Here is a 20,705-nt window from a genome sequence, read left to right as displayed (position 1 = left end):
GGCAGTGACTTGAACGATCATCATCATCCAACTGAGCTGTTAAGTCCTCAACTTACAACTTTACAATTGTCTCTCTCTGGAATGACCCTGCCTCAGGCTGGGTAGCTAGGCGAATGGGTGCCAATCAGCTATTGAGAAAAGAAGGGGGAAGGATATGGACCCCCTGCAACTCCTGCCAGTGATAGTCTCCCTACCACTTTCCGAGGAGGAGGAAGAGGATGGGGGGGGGTATAGTCAGCTGGAGCTGGGCACACAGCTTCATTTCCGCCGGTGGAATTGCGTTCTACCCTGTCCTGTTGTTGCCCACCCCTGGATATGTAGATACAAATATATTCCCCCAGACATTTAACTTTGATTCACTTTTAACATCACAACAGGTTGTGACTTCCTTTAAAGGCATTAAATATTTTTTAAAAACTGTATACTGTATTCATAGAGATGACCAACACCCACTGGTTATTGAAACTTTATTTAATGACATTCAACAGATATTAACAACTGTCTCTTTTTCACTGGAAACAATTGTTTTTAAAGCTTGTCTATCTCTTTACCTCCTCCAAAATAAGTGTTAGTTTTCAAGCCATAGATGTACATTTAAAAGCTGAAGTATGTCATTTTGCATTGTATGGTCACAAAGGAAACTTCTTGGTCCATCATTTCATGGGAAAGATGATGGCAATAAAATTCTTGAAGTCATCCTACAAGTACAGCCGTCAAAATATAAAGTGCTCAGTTTAGCCAGCCAAAAGTGATAAGCAAAGAGCTGGAATGCAGAACCTGACTAAAAACATATTTAATATTGGTGAATCTTCTTAGAAATTTGGCTATCTTGCTTAATATAAGAATATGAATAGCATCTTTTGTACTTGCTAGTTGCCCCAAATACTGGCTGGGAACCTACAGTCTGGAGATAACATGGTGAGTCAGACTGGCTTTAGGTTGGCAAAGGAGTGTGTAAAAATAGTGTATTCTTCCCTTATTTATTGAACTGACCTGTGAAATATACTGCATACTGCAGGAAAAATAGTAAAGTGACAACATCTCACTTTTAGGATTGTTTCTTAACAATAAAGGAATCAACAGCCAAGAAATACTCCTTAGACTAGCTATTTGCTAGAATAACAATGAAGTCCTGAGGAAAGATGTGTATACTTAAACAATCAGAAATTTGCAAACCATATTTTCTCTATAAGACACTATGGATGTGAAAGTTGTACTTTGAAGAAACAAGGGAAAAAAGAATGTTGATGTTTTTGAACTTTGCCATTGGAGAAAATTCCTGAGAATATCATGAATAGAGAAGAATTGGATCATGAAAGAAAGCAACAGAATTATTTCTCAAAGTACAAACGAATGATCAGGTTTTGAATATCATATTTTGGGTACATTATATATGAAGACCTACGTAGTCCTATGAAAAAGTCTATAATGCTGGGAAAGGTAGAAATAAAGAAAAGGACTGTGGTGGGATGTCATCTGGATTTCCAGGAAGGAGGGGCTGCATTCCAGAAGGCAAAAAGTCAGCAAAATATGGGAAGTCTGATCAGGAGGAAGAGTTAAAACAGTCCCTCCCTAGCAATTCCCAGAGTATATCTACGGTGATACAAATATTTGCTTTACTTTGGCAAGATTTATTCCTATAGATGAGCAACAATAAAGGAAACTACTCTAAAGTTATTCTATGTATCCTTGGTCCTTAGGGACCTGACAAGGGCAGCGAGCAGCAAGATGTTTTCAATTACAGTGGCAATCAATACACCAATGGAAGACCTGAAAGACCAAATTGGGGACAAATCATCCTGGTGAATCTGTACAGTCGTTAAGAAACAGCCCTAACTTAATGCCACATAATCCATCCATCAAATTAATTCAAGCAATGTTCATTTTCATATTTATGCATGAGCTGTTCCTGCGTGTGCATTGACTAGTGAATAATAAGGTCCTTTTTGAGCTAGTAGCTGCTGATGTGTTCCCTGTTCCATGACTTTCCCATTCTGGATTACAGCTATACTGTCGGCATTCTGCACCGTTGATAAGCGATGAGCTATTATAATGCAGGTGCGACCTTGTCTGGCTTTATCCAGCGCCTCCTGAACAACCTGTTTGAAAAGAAATACATTTTAAAAATCTATTCTCTGAAAATACTGTAGGTACATTTTGATTATAACTGCTCATTGTTAAAATGAACTATTTAATTAATTATATAATGAGCTAAAAGAAAGGATAATCTTGTATCATCTTTAAGTCTTAATTATTTTATTGCCAGGGTGGTGCAGCAGGTAGAGTGCTGTACTACAGGCCACTGAAGCTGACTCTAGATCTGCGGGTCAGCGGTTCAAATCTCATCACCGGCTCAAGGTTGACTCAGCCTTCCATCCTCCCGAGGTGGGTAAAATGAGGACCCGGATTGTGGGGGCAATATGCTGGCTCTGTTCAAAAGTGCTATTGGTAACATGTTGTAAGCCACCCTGAGTCTAAGGAGAAGGGCGGCATAAAAATCAAATGAATGAATGAATGAATGAATGAATGAATGAATGAATGAATGAATGAATAAATAAATAATAAATTGCTGCATATATTTGCATGACTAGAGTTTATTTGTTTGTTTATTTATTTATTTATTTATTTATTTATTTATTTATTTATTTATTCTTATTAGATTTGTATGCCGCCCCTCTCCAAAGACTTTCATCCAAGATGTAGAAAGTTATTAACAAATCTAGTTCTGCTTGGTTCTATAGAAAAATTATCATTTAAAAATTCAAATTAATTTAATTTAACAAAGTCTTTGGTCTACTGCCCAGACAGGGGGGAACGCAGTGGGGTAGCGAAAATGGAGCTCCACCCCAAACACCCAATTTGCACTGAAAGATATTGAAAGAAAATGCATACACCACACCCACAGTGTGGTAGTAAAACTTTTGGTAGCCCATCACTGCCTATATGCATTTAATTCTTAAGATGTTTCATAAAAATTACTCCATTGTATTATTATTATTATTATTATTATTATTATTATTATTATTATTATTATTATTTATTTATTAAATTTGTATGCCGCCCCTCTCCGTAGACTCGGGGCGGCTCACAACAGTGATAAAAACAATACATAATGACAAATCTAATAATTAGAATCTAAAATAACAATAGTACATTTAAAAAGTCTAAAAAGCAACGAACCCCAATATAAAAAACATAAGTGTAAGTGTATTTACAGACGGGTTTCTATAAATACACTTACAAAATGTATTTACAGAATACCAAAGGGTTCTTTGCCTGGTTGCTGGGTGGGTGTGGCCATGGTGAGCATGGCCTAGTCAGCCTCCTGCACTATGATGCAGTGGGTGGGCACTGTTGCCCTCCTTGGACACTTTACTTGAGCCTCCAGGAGGGAAAAAACAGCTTCCCTAGGCCCTGGAGGTCCCGTGGAGGCTGGAAACAGGCTTATTTACAGCCTTCCCAAACTTCTGGTTAGGCCTATTATTCGCTCTTCCTGAGCCTCCATTCCCACCCTAAACTTACCTGCATCCACAACGGGCCACATGGGGATTCCTGGGAGGGAGAGGTGGATGGGGATTTGTGGGTTATTTTAACTGCACAGAATCTTAGCTAGAGGTTTTCTGGAGCTTACTGTGCAACTAATTCTGAAATATCTTTTGTGCTTTAATTTGAACTATTGATGTTAATTTTCTAGTTATGATGAACCCTTTAGAAGATCCTGTAGTTTAGTCACTCAGTGGCTAGAAGCCAACAATACAAAATTTGATTTATATTGAAGCAAACCTTTAGTCCATTTGGCCAGGATTATTCATGCTAGTTAAAACTGGTTCTTAATATCTGCCTGTGCCAATAAGTCTAACAGAATAGGCATGCTTCAGGTCCCGTTCCTTAAATGTAGCTGTGTCTGATGGGACCTTTGAAGGATGGTTTTTCTTTAGCTGCCCCATCTCTTTGCAATAGACTCCCACCAAAGACTGAAGGGGTCCATATTCTTTTAGCTTTATGAAAGGCCATGAAGCTCTGCCTCTTCTGATAAGCATTAGGTTCGGCTGGAGGCTAAGTTATTAGGCTAATAGTGTGGTTGCTTGGCACCAAATGAGAACATTGTTTGGTTTTTATTTTTGTTGGCTGTTATGAATTGCATAGGTTCATTAAATATGATAGCCAGTTATATAACACAACACTAATGCAATGCATTATAATGCAATGCAATGTAGTGTAGGTATATTATTATTATTATTATTATTATTATTATTATTATTATTATTTATTAGATTTGTATGCCGCCCCTCTCCGAAGACTCAGGGTGGTTCACAACAGCAATAAAAAACAAAATAGTAATGGAACAAATCTAATATTAAAAAACATATAAAACCCTATCATTATTTAAAAAACCAAACAGCACATTCATACCAAACATAAAACAAAGTATAAAAGTATATATTTGTACCGTGTTTCCCCAAAAATAAGATCCTGTGTTATATTGTTTTGAACTCTGAAATAAGCGCTTGGCCTTATTGCTATGCGCTCAGAAGCCTGATTGGGCTTATTATCAGGGGATTTCTTATTTTGGGGGAAAACAGGGTATGTGTGTGTTATATATGTATGTGTACGTAGATATATATTTTCTTTTAGAGCAAGCAACAGGATTTCAATTTTAATGTGTGCCAGTAAAACTGATAATAGATATTATCTCATCTCATCAAGTTCTTTAAATAGCATCAAAAATAAATAAAAGAAGGAACACTTCCAACTTAATTGAAATAACCAGGGACTGAAATGGAGACTTTTGTTCATGCAGTTACTATTTAGCTATGCTCGGCCTTAAGTTATATGCTGTATTCTGAAATCTTCCCAATTGGAAGCCTATATTTTCTGCAGTGACAAAATAGTTACCTTTTCACTTTCTGTGTCAAGGGCAGAGGTTGCTTCATCCAACAGCAGAATTTTTGGCTGGCGGAGGAGAGCACGGGCAATAGCAATGCGCTGCTTTTGGCCCCCAGAAAGTTGAGTTCCTTTGTCGCCAACAGCAGTATTGTATTTCTATAAGTAATCAACATTATTAATAAATTTTATTTATTTATTTATTTATTATTTGGATTTGTATGCCGCCCCTCTCCGAAAACTCGGGGCGGCTCACAACAAGTGAAAAGACAATCCAACACAGCAATATTGCTGTGTCAATTAATTTGATCATCTATGCCAATGAGCAAGCTAGGATCCTTTGCATGTAAAATGCCTGCTTTCCCTCCCTCCCCCTCCCTCCCTCCCTCCCTTGTACTATTCTTTCTTTTAGAGGAGCGTTTCAGCTAAACTATAGTCCCTTAGTAGTCTGCCAATGCCACCGCAAAGTTTTGCAAGAGTGGAATTTATCAAAAGGTAAAAAGCTTAATTAATAATTAACCCTACTAATGTCATATGAACAGCCATGTATCAAGGATATGGGTCTATAGGTAGTAAGTTGACATTTCAATCATTTTATGGTAGCTGGAGAAATGAAAGAATACTCCCAGGTCAGCTGGAAGTTGTTAGTCATAGTTATTAATAACCTTCTGCATATATCAAGTTCAAAGAACTCTGGATAAAATAGGTTACAGGTAATCCATAATTTACAACTGGTTTAACAACTTTTTGAAATTATGGTTACATGACTGTATTCTAGGCGCATGGCACTTGGCTCGCACTTATGACTTGTTGCCGCATCCATGGCAATGTGGCTGAATTTGAAATTTTTTTGCCAGTTCCAAGTACTTTTTGACAGTTTTAGGCAAAGAACACCCACTTGGGAGAAAATATTTACTTACCAACTATTGTAAAATTGGTGATAATCCACCTTGTTCACTATCCGCCTTAACTTACAAATGCAATGACTTACTGTTGAAAATCCTAGCCCATTTGTGGTTATTAGTCAAGGATTACTGGTACATGAATTCTTTTGTATGGGGGATCAGGCTCAAGCATGAAACAAAAGTGCATTGTATGCTGACATAGATGCTTTTGTGACAGGACTTGTATGAGAGAAGTTTGTAATGTATTTCAGTACCATGGTATCTTTATATATTGCCAATGTTCTGCAGTGGTTCTATTACTTCCTGAGTATGTGATTACAATAAGTGTTGGTGGGGATGGATAGGCTGAGTCCCTTTGCCATTTCCATCCGAGGTGCCCAGAATTGGTCTTTACCTCATATGATTATACTACAATCTTATGAGTATGATTACACTACAATCTTATGAGTATGATTAATGTATCAGGAAAGACTTAATGAACTCAATCTGTATACTCTGGAGGACAGAAGGAAAAGGGGGGACATGACCGAAACATTTAAATATGTCAAAGGGTTAAATAAGGTTCAGGAGGGAAGTGTTTTTAATTAGAAAGTGAACACAAGAACAAGGAGGAACAATCTGAAGTTAGTTGGGGGAAAGATCAAAAGCAACGTGAGAAAATATTATTTCACTGAAACAGTAGTAGATCCTTGGAACAAACTTCCAGCAGACGTGGTTGGTAAATCCACAGTAACTGAATTTAAACATGCCTGGGATAAACATATATCCATTGTAAGATAAAATACAGGAAATAGTATAAGGGCAGACTAGATGGACCATGAGGTCTTTTTCTGCCATCAGTCTTCTATGTTTCTATGTTTCTAATATCAGTATTATCAATATTGTATATTTATAATCCCCAGTTATATATGTCCCTAGCTGAGTGGGAGATTTGGTACGTGTCCTGTTTTGATGCCTGGAAGCTCTGAAAATCTAGGATTATATTGAATAGAACATAACTGAATTTGACCATGATGGAACTTCTCTCTTCGAAGAAGCCTCTTGTTCCAAAATAATTCCAATTTATCTCTGAATAAGATGACATTTTATTTATTTATTTTTATTTATTTTGTCCAATACACAATAATATACAATGAAGCTTATAGAGATATAGTAGAGAAGATATATGAGATATAGGAGAGACTATAGAACAGGGGACAGAAGGCACTCAATGCGCTTATGTACGCCCCTTACTGACCTCTTAGGAATCTGGAGAGGTCAACGGTGGATAGTCTAAGGGTAAAGTGTTGGGGGTTAGGGGTTGACACTATTGAGTCCGGTAATGAGTTCCATGCTTCAGCAACTCGATTACTAAAGTCGTATTTTTTACAGTCAAGTTTGGAGCGGTTAATATTAAGCTTGAATCTGTTGTGTGCTCTTGTGTTGTTGTGGTTGAAGCTGAAGTAGTCTTTGATAGGCAGGACATTGCAGCATATGATCTTGTGGGCAATACTTAGATCATGTTTAAGGCGTCGTAGTTCTAAGCTTTCAAGACCCAGGATTTCTTCTGAAGAAGGAGGTGCTTACTTTGAGAGTTCTCCTGGATCTTGCTGAAGCAAGCAATTGTGACCTTTCTTAAACTAGGAGCCTGACCTCTGTTAGATTACTGACTAGGAATAATTGGTAAAGCAGGGATATAGGGAACATCTAGCTAAAATGAGGAACTGAAAACAGTTTTGCCCTAGGATAATCCAATGGGTTGATTCCGATTCAAGTAAGCAATTCTGCAGGTACTTACTGTAAGTGCCAAGGATTAATTGTTTTAGAATTATAAGTTGTCTAGAACTTTTGTAAAAACTTATATAAATTTGTATAGAAATATTTAGGGAAAATATTACTGTACAGATAATCCTTGACTTACAACCTTTTGCTTAGTGACCGTTTGAAGTTACAACAGTACTGAAAAAGTGACATGACAATTTTTGATACTTACAACCACTGCAGCATCCTATGACCATATGATCAAAATTGAGCTATTTGACAATTCGCTAATATTTATGATAGTTGCAGTGTCCAAGAATCATGTAATTATCTTTTGTGACCTTCTAACCAGCCTCTTCCACCATTAGAATGCAGATTTAATAATGTGAAAATTCTTTTAGTAGAATAATAATAATAAGTAATCTTAGGAATCATTTAGGTGGGATGGGCGGTATAGAAATGTGATAAGTAAATTCTGTGTGATAATAACACATAACACATACAACTTAATTAGCATAAGAGTTAATTCTAAACCTCTAATTTTAATTTGCTAAACTTTTTTTAATATGTAATTTGTTGAGTACTATCAATGATATGAAATCTGTTATTTTTTGTGGCAACATTTTGTTTAACTTCTACATCAAGAAACTACTCCTTAACAATATGCCATCAAGAAGAGTATCTTTTACCAAGGAAGCACACCTAGGAATTCAATGAAGGACATGTTAGAAAAGGAACTTACCTCTGGTAAAGATTCAATGAAGGAGTGTATATTGGCTGCTTTGGCTGCTTCACATATCTCATCAAATGGTACCACCCTACTGTTATCACCATAGGCAATATTTTCTGCAACACTGCAACCAAATAGGACCGGTTCTTGAGAAACAATTCCAATTTGAGACCGCAGCCACTGAATATTTAACTGCTTTTCATTTTCACCATCCAAAAGCTGAAAAAGGAGAGTTATTACAGCTTAGAGGCAGAGATTTTTGTGATGTACAATGGATATTGGCCTTCAAAAATGTTATCGGGTATAATGAAAGCTCTTCCTTACAAAAAAGGAAGAAGACAACCAGCCAGAAAGTGAATGAACTTAGTTATGGTGGCAGTGAGTGTAAACTAAGGATAATTGAAAGAATAGGTTATGGATAGATTGTGGAAAAATGTGTGTCTACAGTGGCTAAGAGTTGAAAATGGAATCTAATCAATCAATCATTACAAAAATGACAGAAAATCCAACAAGAAATAAGATGAAAATATGATCAACTTAATGCATAATTTGAATGAAATTAATGAATGAATGAATGAAATAGAAATGAAATTTTTGGATCAAATTTTACCTCCTCACAAGATGACCTTATGTTGAAGATTTTGCTGGATTAAATTCCAGGCAGCATAATCAATATAAGGAAGAGGATGAAAGCTACAGTCAATACCCAAGAATCACAAGTTCCTAATTTCTTAAATTGCCCTAAGTCAGTGATGGCGAATTTTTTTTCCTTGGGTGTCAAAAGCATGTACACGTCCGCTATTGTGCATGTGCGAATGCCCACACCTATAATTCAATGTCCCCACCCCTAATTCATTGCCCCTTTGCCCCTTGTGCATGCACGTGGGATCCCCTTGTGCTGCCCTGCCCTTCGTGCATGAACACATGATCCCTCCATTCCTCCGTTTTCCAACTTCAGATGGGCCTGGTAGATCCATTTTTTACCCTCCCCAGGCTCCAGAGGTTTACTTGGAGCCTGGGGAGGCGGAAAATTGCTTCCCCCACCCCGTGGTGGCCCGCTGGAGGCTGAAAATGCCCTCTCAGAGCCTCTGCACAAGCACATGTGCCCTGGAGCTGAGTTAGGGTAATGGCTCATGTGCCAATATATATGGCTCCATGTGCCACCTGTGGCACATGTACCCTAAATTCACCCTAAACCAGTGATGGAGAACTTTTTTTTTCTTCGGATGCCAAAAGAGTGTGAGCATCCGCAAGTGCCCACACCCACGATTCAATGCTCGGGGAGGGCGAAAGCAGCTTCCCCCCACTTCCCGGAGGCCCTCTGAAGACCAAAAATGGCCTGTTTGCCAACTTCTGGTGGGCTCAATAGGCTCATGTTTCGCCCTTCCCAGGCTCCAAAGGCTTCCCTGGATCCTGAGGAGGGTAAAAACGGCCACCCCCATCCCCTCAGAGGATTTCTGGAAGCCAAAAGTGCCCTCCCAGAGCCCTCAGTGCGAGCCCAAAACCAGCTGGCTGGCACACACATGCATGTTGGAGCTGATCTAGGGCAACGGCTCACATGCCAGCAGATATGGCTCCGCATGCCACCTGTGGCACCTCTTCCCTAGGTTCAACATCACTGCCCTAAGCTATTCTTGACACGAGGGTGCCTTCAGGAAAGGCTTGAAGGACAATGACCCAGAGTAAGAGATGGGACCTCAGTCTTTATTCCTATGCCACAGCATGAATTCCAATAGGGTTACCTTTTTCTAAAGATATTAAAAATTCCCAAAGGGGGGGAGATAACTTTTTTTTTAAAAAAAATAATGAAATGGTATCACCTTTTGGCACCCAGGATTCAATTCTGGTAGGAATGTTTTATTATCTAGCATCACATTACATAAATTTGAATTCTGAAAACAATATAAGCAAAATCTAAATGAGTTTACCACTTCTCCACCGAGGGGATCATAGAATCTTTCAAGCAACTGGACCAGTGTGCTTTTTCCACAGCCACTGCTTCCCACAAGCGCTAGGGTTTGCCCCTTCTCTATTGCAATATTTAGACCTTGAAGTACTGGAACGTCTGGGCGGGTTGGATAGTTGAAGAACACTTCCTTAAATGCTACATTGCTATTAATTGTGTCCTAAAAGCCAAGCAACATCCATACAGTTAAGACAAATGGTTAACAAATACATAAAAGAGACATATTAAAAGCAAAGCAAGCAGTTCTAGTGGTATTAACCATTCAAATTATTTTGTAACTTTCCTTCGCTAAAACTAATAGATACAGTGTTCCCTCGATTTTCGCGGGGGATGCGTTCCGAGACCACCCGCGAAAGTTGAATTTCCGTGAAGTAGAGATGCGGAAGTACACTATTTTTGGCTATGAACAGTAACACAAGCCTTCCCTTAACACTTTAAACCCCTAAATTGCAATTTCCCATTCCCTTAGCAATCATTTAGATTATTACTCACCATGTTTCTTTATTAAAATTTATTTTAAAAAAATATTTATTAAAGGTGGACCAAAGTTTGGTGATGATATATGACATCATCGGGCAGGAAAAACCGTGGTAAAGGGGGGAAAACCACAAAGTATTTTTAAATTAATATTTTTGAAAAACCGTGGTATAGACTTTTCGCGAAGTTCGAACCCGCGAAAATCGAGGGAACACTGTACTATTCAAATTAAAGCAATACCTTCTAAGATCAAAAGAGCTGCAATGTAATATTATAGCCTCAGAAGTCAGATGGCACTGAGGAATGACTTCTAAATAAACGTATTATTCTTGCACAATCCAGACGTGCTGGGTTTACAACTTTATATTTCTGTCTAGGAATTCTGATAATTGAACAATTTTAACAAAACCTTGACTAAACAAATCAACAAATCTGGATGATAGAAATCAATAAGATAATGTGAAGAATGCAGTATCTTGATTTTTTGCATTTTAATTACTCATCAATAGCAGAATTCCATGTACCATTATATACATTGTAATATACAGGGTTCATGGGCATATAATCTATGCCCATTAAAAGAAGGCTGATGATTTATTAAATTGTATATATTGGAATAATATGGCAAATTAATCTTGTCTCAAGCCAGTGCAGAAGTTGGTGATAAATTAACAGCTGGCCACACTATCTATAGAAGGCCTGATGTTTATAGGAACTTGGTAGGGGTGATTTTCACGAGGAAACAGATGCAGCCACAAAGCATTATTTTGAGTGGTTCAAGGCCATCCTATGCCCACCCACCTGGGCGGAAGTGGAGGGAGGTCTTGCCATGCTGGCACAATCTGAATGGGCAATGTTTGTGGGTGGGGGACAAGGGATGTGAACTTTCAACTATGTGGGAAACTCAAATTCAGGTTTCCCAGTGTAAATGCCAGGATGGCTCCGGCAATAAACTGGAACTTTGAGGAGCATTTTGACTTGATTTAGTTCGGATGCTACCTGGAACCTTAACGTCTTTTAAATCTAGCAATAAATAACTCATTAGCTACAGTCCTCACAGTGGCTAAATCAAGTGCTGAAATTATGTTGGAAAATCAACTTACAGGCTTCTTTCCTTCCTCACTATAGTTATCTATTGATGGAACTCTTTCAAATAACATGAACAATTGAGCAGCAGATATCTTGGCTTTGGCATAATCTGGTGTGAATGAAAAGGTCTGCCCCACGGCCATGGCACCAAATACAATGCAGGAAAATACTCTGAAACAGCAAAATAAGAAAACAGGACAAGCACACATTACATTACTAAAGAGATAGAAACATAGAAAAATAGAAGACTGATTGCAGAAAAAGACATCATGGTCCATCTAGTCTGCCCTTATACTATTTCCTGTATTTTATCTTAGGATGGATCTATGTTTATCCCAGGCATGTTTAAATTCAGTTACTGTGGATTTACCGACCACGTCTGCTGGAAGTTTGTTCCAAGGATCTACTACTTTTTCAGTAAAATAATATTTTCTCACGTTGTTTTTTATCTTTCCCCCAACTAACTTCAGATTGTGTCCCCTTCTTCTTGTGTTCACTTTCCTATTAAAAACACTTCCCTTCTGAACCTTATTTAACCCTTTGACATATTTAAATGTTTCGATCATGTCCCCCCCCTTTTCCTTCTGTCCTCCAGACTATACAGATTGAGTTCATTAAGTCTTTCCTGATACGTTTTATGCTTAAGACCTTCCACCATTCTTGTAGCCCCTTTGGACCCATTCAATTTTGTCAATATCTTTTTGTAGGTGAGGTCTCCAGAACTGAACACAGTATTCCAAATGTGGTCTCACCAGCACTCTATATAGCAGGATCACAATCTCCCTCTTCCTGCTTGTTATACCTCTAGCTATGCAGCCAAGCATCCTACTTGCTTTTCCTACCGCCCGACCACACTGCTCACCCATTTTGAGACTGTCAGAAATCACTACCCCTAAATCCTTCTCTTCTGAAGTTTTTGCTGCAGAAATGGGATATGATTATAATGGGATAGATGGGATATGATTATAATATTTATATGCACATTTTATTATTTTGTTTCTTGTTAATGAGAAGCTATCATAATGGCTGGGAACTTATGGAATAATATTGCTAATACATTTGGAAGGGACCAGGTTGTGGAAGATTGACCTAGTTCAGTAACTTAAAAATTCAGAAAATGCCTAACTTGACTCTGCTGATGTGTCATTAGCACCCTCTGGAGCAAAAGAGAAACAATTTTTAAAATAATTCGTTTTGTAAAAAATGCAGTCAATAATGCGTGGTGCTATGTATTATATAAGGAAACATCACCCCTATTTTCATGCTCTATTCTCATGCAGCCTCCCCAAATCACACAAGAAGCCCTACATGGCAATGGACCTGAGTACCTCCGGAACCGTCTGCTACCGTACGAATCCCAGTGACCGATAAGGTCCCACAGAGTTGGCCTTCTCCAGGTCCCGTCAACTAAACAATGACGTTTGCCGGGCCACAGGGGAAGAGCATTCTCTGTGGCAGCCCCGACCCTCTGGAATCAACTCCCCCCAGAGATTAAAACAGCCCCCACCCTCCTTGTCTTTCCAAATTACTCAAGACCCACCTATATCGCCAGGCATGGGGGAATTGAGACACCTCCCCCAGGTTTTTATATTTTATGTTTGGTATGTATGTGTTGTATGGTTTTAATTGTTGGGGTTTTATATATCTTTTCTTTTAATATTAGATTTGTTCACTGTTATATTGTTTTTATTATTGTTGTGAGCCGCCCCGAGTCTTTGGAGAGGGGCGGCATACAAATCTAATAAATTGAATTGAATTGAATTGAATGGGGCATGCTTTACAAATAATTGTTATAGGTGTTGGTGAAATGCTGTCACTTACCCAAATTTTGTGGAATGTCATAGGTTCATCACTGTCATATAATACTATAGATCAGTAATGCCGAACCTATGGCACGGGTGCCACAGGTGGCATGCGGAGCCATATCTGCCGGCACACAAGCCATTGCCTACCTCAGCTCCAGCACACACATGTGCACTGGCCACCGGGTTTCGGCTCACACAGAGCCTCTGGGAGGGCATTTTTGGCTTCTGGAGGAAAGGAGAGGGCGTTTTTGCCCTCCCCAGCTCCAGAGAAGTCTCTGGAGCCTGGGGAGGGTGAAAACTGGGCATATTGGGCCTATCAGAAGTTGGGAAGTGGGTTATTTCTGGCCTCCATAAGGTCTCCGGGGGGCAGAGGAGGCAATTTTTGACCTCCGCAGGCATTGAATTATGGGTGTGAGCACTTGTGCAGGCACGATAGTGTGTGCACACATGTTTTCGGCACCTGAGGGAATAAAGGTTTGCCATCATTGCTTTTATTCTATTCTGGAAAAAGCTGCATATGCAAAAAAAACCCCTCAAAATAGCTATGCAAAAGCTAAGTCAAGTATTAGCTACCTGCCTTTTTAATAATTGAAATATGAAATGTGTATATTTCCTCTTTTAATTAAATGATTAAATAATTGTTGGGAAAAGTAATGCTCTTTCCAGAGATGTAGCTCCCCGATTTTCAGATCGCCATCATATTCAGATACTCCAAATATTCATTTAAATTGGTCAATATTGCTTTTTATCATGATTTCTTAGCATTCCTGATCTACAAATTTTATTCCTTATGTAAGAATGCTATTTTTTTACTCTTAATACACAACCTTTGTTCTCCTTAAATGGTCAGTCAAAGAAAGGAAGAGTATAGGTAAATATCTCCATTTATTATAAGAATCAAGTTACTCATTCTTTTGTTTAATTTTTGCCCGGTAGATCATTCATTCCACATAAACATTACTCTTTCTCTCAAGTCTTTCTTTCTTTCTTTCTTTCTTTCTTTCTTTCTTTCTTTCTTTCTTGATTGGATTTGTATGCCGCCCCTCTCCATAGACTCGGGGCGGCTAACAACAATGATAAAAACAGCATGTAACAATCCAATCCAATACTAAAATAACTTAAAAAACCCTTATTATAAAAACCAAACATGCATACAGACATACCATGCGTAAATTGTAAAGGCCTAGGGGGAAATAATATCTCAGTTCCCCCATGCCTGACTGCAGAGGTGGGTTTTAAGAAGTTTACGAAAGGTGAGGAGGGTGGGGGCAATTCTAATCTCTGGGGGAGTTGGTTCCAAAGGGCCGGGGCCGCCACAGAGAAGGCTCTTCCCCTGGGTCCCACCAAACAACATTGTTTAGTTGACGGGACCCGGAGAAGGCCCACTTGTGGGACCCTACTGGTCACTGGGATTCGTGCAGCAGAAGGCGGTCCCTGAGATAATCTGGTCTGGTGCCATGAAGGGCTTTATAGGTCATAACCAACACTTTGAATTGTGACCGAAAACTGATCGGCAACCAATGCAGACTGCGGAGTGTTGGTGTAACATGGGCATATTTGGGGAAGCCCATGACTGCTCTCGCAGCTGCATTCTGCATGATCTGAAGTTTCCGAACACTTTTCAAAGGTTTTCAACACTTTTCAAAGGTTTTAACTGTCCTCCAAGGCTATTCATTCTAGCATTAGATGTTATTCTAATATACCATGACACAATTGAAATAATTTTTTAAATATTGCAGTGTTACATACAAGAATACGTCCTTAAAATCCATATATCTATTCACAATAAGATAAGCACCAAAACGAAAACAGCCAGCATAGGAGAAGTACAACATTGCTTGGGAAATGCCAAAAGTTAGTCCGTGAAGATGTGCTTTCTTTATAGAATTTCTGCAACAAAAAAATGGGAAAAAGCTGAGTTTTTTGTATGCTGATACATTTCCTACCCATTTATCAATAAAATAAAATCCATCAGAATTCCATATTAATAATACATGTTAATATTTTCTAATATGGATTTACCAACCATGTCTGCTGGAAGTTTGTTCCAAGGATCTACTACTCTTTCAGTAAAATAATATTTTCTCATGTTGCCTTTGATCATTCCCCCAACTAACTTCAGATTGTGTCCCCTTGTTCTTGTGTTCACTTTCCTATTAAAAACATTTCCCTCCTGAACCTTATTTAACCCTTTAACATATTTAAATGTTTCGATCATGTCCCCCCTTTTCCTTCTGTCCTCCAGACTATACAGATTGAGTTCATTAAGTATTTCCTGATACATTTTATGCTTAAGACCTTCCACCATTCTTGTAGCCCATCTTTGGACCCGTTCAATTTTGTCAATATCTTTTTGTAGATGAGGTCTCCAGAACTAAACACAGTACTCCAGTTGTGCTCAAGACATAGAAACATAGAAACATAGAAGACTGACGGCAGAAAAAGACCTCATGGTCCATCTAGTCTGCCCTTATACTATTTCCTGTATTTCATCTTACAATGGATATATGTTTATCCCAGACATGTTTAAATTCAGTTACTGTGGATTTACCAACCACGACAGCCTTTGCCTCCTGCTGCTTGGGGGTGGAGATCAGGCCTTCTGCACTCGGAGCTGCTGGGTTGGGAGGGGATGTGGCAAGGTGATGTCAGGAGCCTTATTGCAAGAACAAAGTAGCCCTATATTTGCCTTTGGGCCTCATTTGGCTCAAGGCAGCCCTTGCCTCCCACTGCTTTGGGTACAGAACTGTAAGCCGCATCCTGTTGCCAGGAGAGAGAGAGACAGAGTTGCTTTGTGGCTCCATGTTGTAATGGGCTCCAAGAGGAGTAGGGGACTCCATCTCCCCCAATGTGAAGCATGCTAAAGTTCACTAGGGTGTGCAAAGCACTGCAAGAGTGCCCCAGGGAATCAGAATCAGAGAGAGGGTAAAAGAGGCATGCAGAAAGAGAGAGACACGGGGGGAGGAGAGAGACATAGATACACAGAGAGATACAGAGAGATGTGGAGACAGGGAGACGGAGAGAAAGAGAGAGAGAGACTAGTGGGGAAATAGAGAGGGAGAGAGGTGGAGGGAGAGATACAAACACATATACACAGAGATATAGAGGGGAGGGAGAGAGGTGGGAGAGAGACAGATACACAGAGAGATAGAGGGGAGAGAGGGGCGGAGATAAAGAAGGAGTGAGGAAATGAAAGGGTTTTGTGGCTCCCAGTGTTTTTTAACAACCAGTTGTCTGCCTTAATGACCAGCTGGGTGTGGGTGGCAGTCATGTGACTCGGTGGGAATGAGTGAGTGACATCCAGTTGGCCACTTCAACCCAGGTTTTGTGGTACCCGAAGTTTTCTTTTTTGTGGGAAGTGGGTCCAAATGGCTCTTTAAGATTGCTGACCCCTCTTCTAGAGGATTATGGATGTTGTAATTTGTTACAAGTGGAGGGCACTACATTGGAAAAACCTGTGATAAAATATTTGATAAAACCTGTGATAAAATATTTGATAAAACCTGTGATAAAATATTTGATAAAACCTGTGATAAAATAGTCATTGTTTTTCAAATGTTGGCAAGACATTTTAATATTTCATACCTGTAAGGTCCTTTCAAACTTTCTCCATACATTTGTTCAAATTTTCTTTCTTGAGTGAGGGAAACTACTGTTCGAATATTTCCAATAGCTTCTGTTGCAATCTATAAAATGCAAAAAATATAGTACAGTGTTCCCTCGATTTTCATGGGTTCGAACTTCGCGAAAAGTCTATACCACGTTTTTTCAAAAATATTAATTAAAAAATACTTTGCGGGTTTTTTCCCTATACCACGGTTTTTCCTGCCAAACTTTCGTCTGCCTTTAATAAATATTTTTTTAAATAAACTTTAATAAATAAACATGGTGAGTAATAATCTAAATGGTTTCTAAGGGAATGGGGAATTGCAATTTAGGGGTTTAAAGTGTTAAGGGAAGGCTTGTGATACTGTTCATAGCCAAAAATAGTGTATTTACTTCCGCATCTCTACTTTGCGGAAATTCGACTTTCGCGGACGGTCTCAAAACGCATCCCTCATGAAAATCGAGGGAACATTGTAGTAACAGAAAATAATGAACTCTCCAATTTGAATTTTAGATTTAGAACACTGTTTACAAAATTGGCATTTTCTAATCTAACATATCAGGACGACATTTTAAAACCATCACCCCGAAGAAAAAATATTGGGGGGAAAAATCTACAAAATTAATAACACCGTCCTCTTGTCTAGTACTATATCAAAATAGTTTTTTATATTTGCCCCCAAATTTGAATTTTGGAATTAGAACACAGGTCTTCCAGGTATTTGTTTTAAGCATTGACAGAGCATAACAGAACATAACTTATAAAAAATTAATAGACAACTTAGATATGTTTTATTGAATAAGCCACAAATATTATGGTTCAATTTATAACACTAAGCCAAAATTATGACTGAATACAGGTAGAGATGTTTTTGAGGAGCCGAGACTGCATTCTGATTTCCTTATTTTCGGAAGGCTCCTGGGCAAAATCTAATATTATCAGAATTTGATGACTACTGTAAATGTCCTTTGCTTCTTTTTTTGAACAGTTTTATGTGCAGGATTGGAAGTCAAAGGGAAATTCGTTCTCATTCTAAGGATGAGTCAGAGGAAAACTCATTCTCATTCGAAATCCTGGGAATGTAGCCAGAATCAATCTAATCACTATGATGAAGGAAGAAACATTAGTTGCAGCATTAAACTGTAGCATTAGCAACAGGTAAGATATGCAATATACTGTACTTTGACCTGAAGAACAACCTGGGAAGGAGGATAAATTTAAAAATTGTCTTGAAGATTTTCTTCCAAATACAAGAAAAAGGGAAACAATGCGGTAGATATTCAAATTAAACAAAACTTGATGCAAGATCAATGTATATTCACAAACAGGAGTTTATCAACCAATTAGTCCTCTGTTGTGATGCAAACTCCCCCAGCCTGACACCTTGATTTCATCAGATGCATTCATTAGATTAACATAGTTGGAAGAGACCTTGCAGGTCATTTAGTCCAACCCCTGCCCAAGCAGGATACTCTAACATTTGCCTCTATCTAGGATCAAACTCTCAACCTCCTGATTGTGAGGCAGGAGCTCCGCCTCATTTCTACTAGGGATTCCCAGAATCCCTAGTAGTAATCTAGTAGTAGAAGTAGTACTAGAAGATGTAATCCTGAAATATCCAACAAATGGAAAAAAGGCTACTATAGCTTGACAGAGAATCAAGAAAGATTAAATTGGCTTTATATATCAGTATTTTTTCTTGGTTTCAATACAGCTAGTTCACCAGTACAGTAGTCCCTCACCTATCGCTGGTGTTACGTTCCAGACCTGGCCGCGATAGGTGAAATCCGCGATGGGGAATTTATCGACTGATAGTACTTATTTAAGTATTTATATTGTAATTGTTTGGTAAGTTTTCATTGTTTTAAGTGTTTATAAACCCTTCCCACACAGTATTTATTTTAGATACAGTATTTAAATACAGTATTTACAATTTTAGATATATATTTTTTTTGAAAAACCTGCCGATCGAGTTCGGCGAGCTGTTTAAATCTGCCGATCGACTTCCTCAGAAACCCGCGATGAAGTGAAGCCGCAGTAGGTGAAGCGCGGTATAGCGAGGGACTACTGTATTTGAATTTGCTATTCAAGAGAATGATTGATCAAAAACTTACCTTGCCTGCCCCTTGAAGTTCCTTCTTATCTTTCTCAGCATGTCCAGATAACATCCTGATTTCAATGAGCCCTGCTACAGCAATGATTGGCACAAGAGCCAGTAGCAAAAGGGTAAGTTGCCAGCCATAGACAAAGGATATAATAATTCCAGTCCCAAGATTAGCAATGTTTTGAGCAATCATACCTAACCTTTCCCCTGTGGCCTGAGAAAAGAAGGGGAGAAAAAGAACGTTAAAACAACATCCTACCGGTCAATGACTAGTTCAGCTTCAACCGCAACAACACAAGAGCACGCAACAGATTCAAAGTTAATACGAACCGCTCCAAACTTGACTGTAAAAAATATGACTTTAACAATCGAGTTGTCGAAGCGTGGAACTCATTACCGGACTCAATAGTGTCAACCCCTAACCCCCAACATTTCTCCCTTAGACTGTCCACGATTGACCTCTCCAGGTTCCTAAGAGGCCATTAAAGGGCGTACATAAGTGCACTACTGTGCCTTTCGTCCCCTGTCCAATGGTCTTTCCTTTATCTCATATATTATATATATTTTCTTCCTTTCATATATCTCCTCTATGTTCACTTTTACCCTTATATATATTACTTCATGTCTCTTTTCTTCCTATGTATTTGTGTATTGGACAAATGAATAAATAAAATAAATAAATAAATAAATAAATTTAATAAATGGACTCTTCATACAGATACCAGTGGAAAACTGCAGTGGAAAGTATTCAATAGCATTTTATTTTTTTATTTTTTTTATTTATTAGATTTGTATGCCGCCCCTCTCCGTAGACTCGGGGCGGCTCACAACAATAAATTTGTTGTCTGCTTCCTTTCTTTCCGACTGATACAATCTAAACCATCCATTAGGAACTTCACACTTGTATGTTTGTCACAGCAAATAGTTAATCCATGGTTAATTTTCTATTTTGGATAATGTCGAAAAGCTCTGGCAACAGATTGGAAATGTGTTGTTACTTACACCTTTTACTTCAGAAGCATCATTTGCAAGTCTTGTAGTTAGGGCTCCAGTACTGTTTTTTGGATTATCAAACCAACTGATATCCTATAAAACATTTCAAATATCGATTTATTTTCAAATGAAACTTTTCAAATCAGGTTAAATAAAAGATCGGAATTTAGGTAGAAACAAGCTGCGATAAAGTCTACGCTGCATTATAATTACTACAATTCCTTTTCATGAATTTATGAGCAGTGTTCCCTCTAATTTCTTTTTGGGGTGGGCGGAAAAGTATAGTGTCTGAGCGGCAGTCCCTTCGGGACTGAGCGGCACAGAAATAATAAATAAATAAATAAATAAATAAACAAACAAACAAACGAACAAACAAACAAACAAAAAACCCACCCTGTTTTGCCT

General features: G+C 38.5%; 1 protein-coding gene across 1 annotated transcript in view; it reads right to left on the bottom strand.

Moving 5' to 3' along the window:
• Positions 1 to 453: 453 nt before the first annotated feature.
• ABCB1 (ATP binding cassette subfamily B member 1) overlaps positions 454 to 20,705 on the bottom strand; it is a 68,168-nt gene continuing 47,916 nt past the window's right edge. Inside the window, exons 20-28 of the mRNA XM_070727439.1 lie at positions 20,310 to 20,393; positions 19,318 to 19,521; positions 17,182 to 17,282; positions 15,346 to 15,486; positions 11,806 to 11,962; positions 10,188 to 10,385; positions 8,272 to 8,478; positions 4,897 to 5,043; positions 454 to 2,099 (exon numbers count right to left, since the gene is read on the bottom strand). Coding sequence (XP_070583540.1) covers positions 1,893 to 2,099; positions 4,897 to 5,043; positions 8,272 to 8,478; positions 10,188 to 10,385; positions 11,806 to 11,962; positions 15,346 to 15,486; positions 17,182 to 17,282; positions 19,318 to 19,521; positions 20,310 to 20,393 — 1,446 coding nt within the window. The 3' untranslated portion in view covers positions 454 to 1,892. The remainder of the gene's footprint in view (positions 2,100 to 4,896; positions 5,044 to 8,271; positions 8,479 to 10,187; positions 10,386 to 11,805; positions 11,963 to 15,345; positions 15,487 to 17,181; positions 17,283 to 19,317; positions 19,522 to 20,309; positions 20,394 to 20,705) is intronic.

Source organism: Erythrolamprus reginae, chromosome Z (assembly GCF_031021105.1).
Source record: "Erythrolamprus reginae isolate rEryReg1 chromosome Z, rEryReg1.hap1, whole genome shotgun sequence".
Taxonomy (NCBI): domain Eukaryota; kingdom Metazoa; phylum Chordata; class Lepidosauria; order Squamata; family Dipsadidae; genus Erythrolamprus; species Erythrolamprus reginae.
Note: the sequence above shows the minus strand (reverse complement) of the source record. Positions and strands in the feature narration are given on the sequence as shown.